The following is a 2,389-nucleotide window of genomic DNA, read 5'->3' as shown; positions in this document are numbered from 1 at the left end:
TGTCAAAAACAGATCCTGCTCTTTTGGAAAATCATTTTCCAAAGCAGCTTCCAGGAATGACCCAGTGGGGTTAAATTTTACCTGGATTTTTACCAAAACTGCATTATAAGCAACAGCTGATAACCCAAGAAATCTTCTGGGGAAAGAGATAAAGCCAAAATTACAAATGGTCTCTCAGAGCCAGCCATTTGTTCGACCTCCCCCACCCCCGCCCCGCCCCGCAGCAGGAACTCAGACTCCAGCGCGGAGCTTTGCTACAGAGGGACTGTCCCTGCACACTTAACTAAGAGACTCAGACCACGCCAGCCATGCCACGAGGTGTGTTTTATTTTCATTAATCATTACAAATAATTTTCTATAATATCCAGGGCAAACCGGAGAATTTGGTAGTCCCTTCAGAGACCCACAGGCCGGTGGCATCGGAGCGGAGTGCCCGGGTTCACAGTGCAGTTTGTCGCTCGTGCCATCTTGCAGGTGGCTTTTCCTCCACATCACAACTTGGGTCTCAAAGATGACGGGGTTGGAGAATCCTCCAGGCTCTTAGGAAATTTCACTCCGCTTCTCCTGCTCAATGGCTGTGGAGAGCGGGAAGCGAGCATTGGGGGAGGAAGGCACCTCGAAAATCCCCAACCGCGGCGCCTACAAACCTGGTGTGGGCGAAGCACCCACGAGGCCTGGGGATTAAGAAAGAGGCTTGGGGCTGGGGAGACAAGGCACTTTGTGTAATATAAAGGGGGACTGGGGCTGCCCAGGCCGGGGACATGGGCGGGGGGACCCGGGTTGGCACGGGAAGGGCGGGTTGGGGGGCTGGGCTGGGGGCCCGAGGGCCTGGAGGCGGGGGCGCACTCACTCTCTTTGGTCGGCAGGGTGTTCTTCTCCTGCGTCTCCGTTTTCTTCAGCTTGGCCTTATCGAAGCTGGCGATTTCTCCCATGTCCGGCTTGTCTGCCATTTTCTTAAAACGATCCTAGTGGGCAAACCAAAGCGGTCGGCGTGGCGCGCCGAGGCTGGGGGCCCGTGTCCCCCTCGGCGCTCTTGGCCGACGCCTCTCGACGTGGCACTCCTGCCGGGGCGTTCCCGGCAGCCCCAAGGCCGAGGGTCTGGGCGCGTCCCGCAACCCCCTCGGTAGCCCTCGGCCGGCCCGGGCGTCCCGTCCGGGAAGCCGCCTGTGGCGGCGGCAGCGCGCCTGCCGGGTGCCCGGCTCCGGCCCCACCGCGGTCGGCCCCCCCCCCCCGCACGGCGCTCACCGAGGCGTCCCGCTCCCAGCCGAGGTTCCGGGTGCTCCCACTCGCGCCGCTGCAGCAAGAGACAAAAGAGCGGCGCCCGCCCCTCGCCTTAAATACTCCGCGCCCCGCCCCGCCCCTCGGCCGCCGCAGCGGGGGCGGGGCCGGCACCGGAGGGGCGGGGCCGCTGGGCAGCTCACCTCCCCGCCGCGCCTTTCCCCCGACTGCCCGCGGGCTGAGGCGCTGCTTCTCCGGCGCCCTCAGCTCGCCCTACCCCCAGGTTGGGCGCCTCTGGCGCCAAGGCCCCGGGCTTCATTCTCTCCCCCCCGACCCCGGCCCGCCCCGCCCCGCTCCGCTGGGAATCTGCTGCCTGCCCCGCAGAATGGGCGTGGAGGCCGGCGGGGGAGGGGTGTGGGTGGGGAGTGTGTGAGTGTGTGTGTGTGAGTGAGAGTGTGTGGTTGTGGGTGTGGATGTGCGAGCGTGCACGCGTGCTCTGCGGCCATCCTTGCTGGCAGAAGACACCCCACCTCTGTGTGGTCCCCAAGTCTCTTGTCTGTGCCCCTCCAGACCCCTCCCCCGCCCACCCTTTTCCTTTCTTCCGGGAGGCTGAGTCCTTGCTGGGTCTCGCACCAAAACGGTCCGAACCGAGGGCTCTAGAGCTGAAAGGGAGGGCGGGGAGAGGTGGACCCATAGGTTGCCAGTGCCCTTTGCTCTGGTCGGGGGCCAGTTTCCCTCTTGTCCCCCTTCCCTGAGCGGGGCGGGCCCTGCAGGAACCATGGCGGCGGGTGCTTCTTAAATGCTTGTCGCCTGTGTTGTCTGAAGGGTGGTGGTGGGAGTGGGGAGTCCCGAGAGGGCTGAGGCCTTTCCCAGGCCTCCTAGGAGCACTGGGTCGGAGGGTGCGGTTTTCCTCCTTGAGTTAACCTTGAAGATGCTTAGATCTGTATTCCCGGAAACGTTCTTGTTTTTCCTATTAATCCAGTAGAGCAGTGGCAGAGTGCAGTTTTTCAACTCTTTCAGCTCGTGCAACACCTTTAGGTAATAAATTCCATACATTTACAACCCACAGGGTGAAGCTGGTCATTGTTTTGTTTGACCTGAACTTTCCTTTTGCAAGCCTTAGGGAGTATTACTAAGTTCTGTTAAGGAGGGGTTTGGTGGGAACATCCTG

The 2,389-nt window shown here is 61.5% G+C and overlaps 1 protein-coding gene across 1 annotated transcript; it reads right to left on the bottom strand.

The window, feature by feature from the left end:
• Positions 1-309: 309 nt before the first annotated feature.
• TMSB10 (thymosin beta 10) lies at positions 310-1,320 on the bottom strand. Its single transcript, XM_010599958.3, has 3 exons — positions 1,246-1,320; positions 851-965; positions 310-575 (listed from the first exon to the last, which is right to left on the bottom strand). The coding sequence occupies exons 2-3, from the start codon at positions 948-950 to the stop codon at positions 541-543; spliced, it is 135 nt and encodes a 44-aa protein (XP_010598260.1). The 5' UTR covers positions 951-965; positions 1,246-1,320; the 3' UTR covers positions 310-540.
• Between the last annotated feature and the right edge of the window lie 1,069 nt (positions 1,321-2,389).

Source organism: Loxodonta africana, chromosome 15 (assembly GCF_030014295.1).
Source record: "Loxodonta africana isolate mLoxAfr1 chromosome 15, mLoxAfr1.hap2, whole genome shotgun sequence".
Taxonomy (NCBI): Eukaryota; Metazoa; Chordata; class Mammalia; order Proboscidea; family Elephantidae; genus Loxodonta; species Loxodonta africana.
This window is presented reverse-complemented; position numbering and strand designations above follow the sequence as displayed.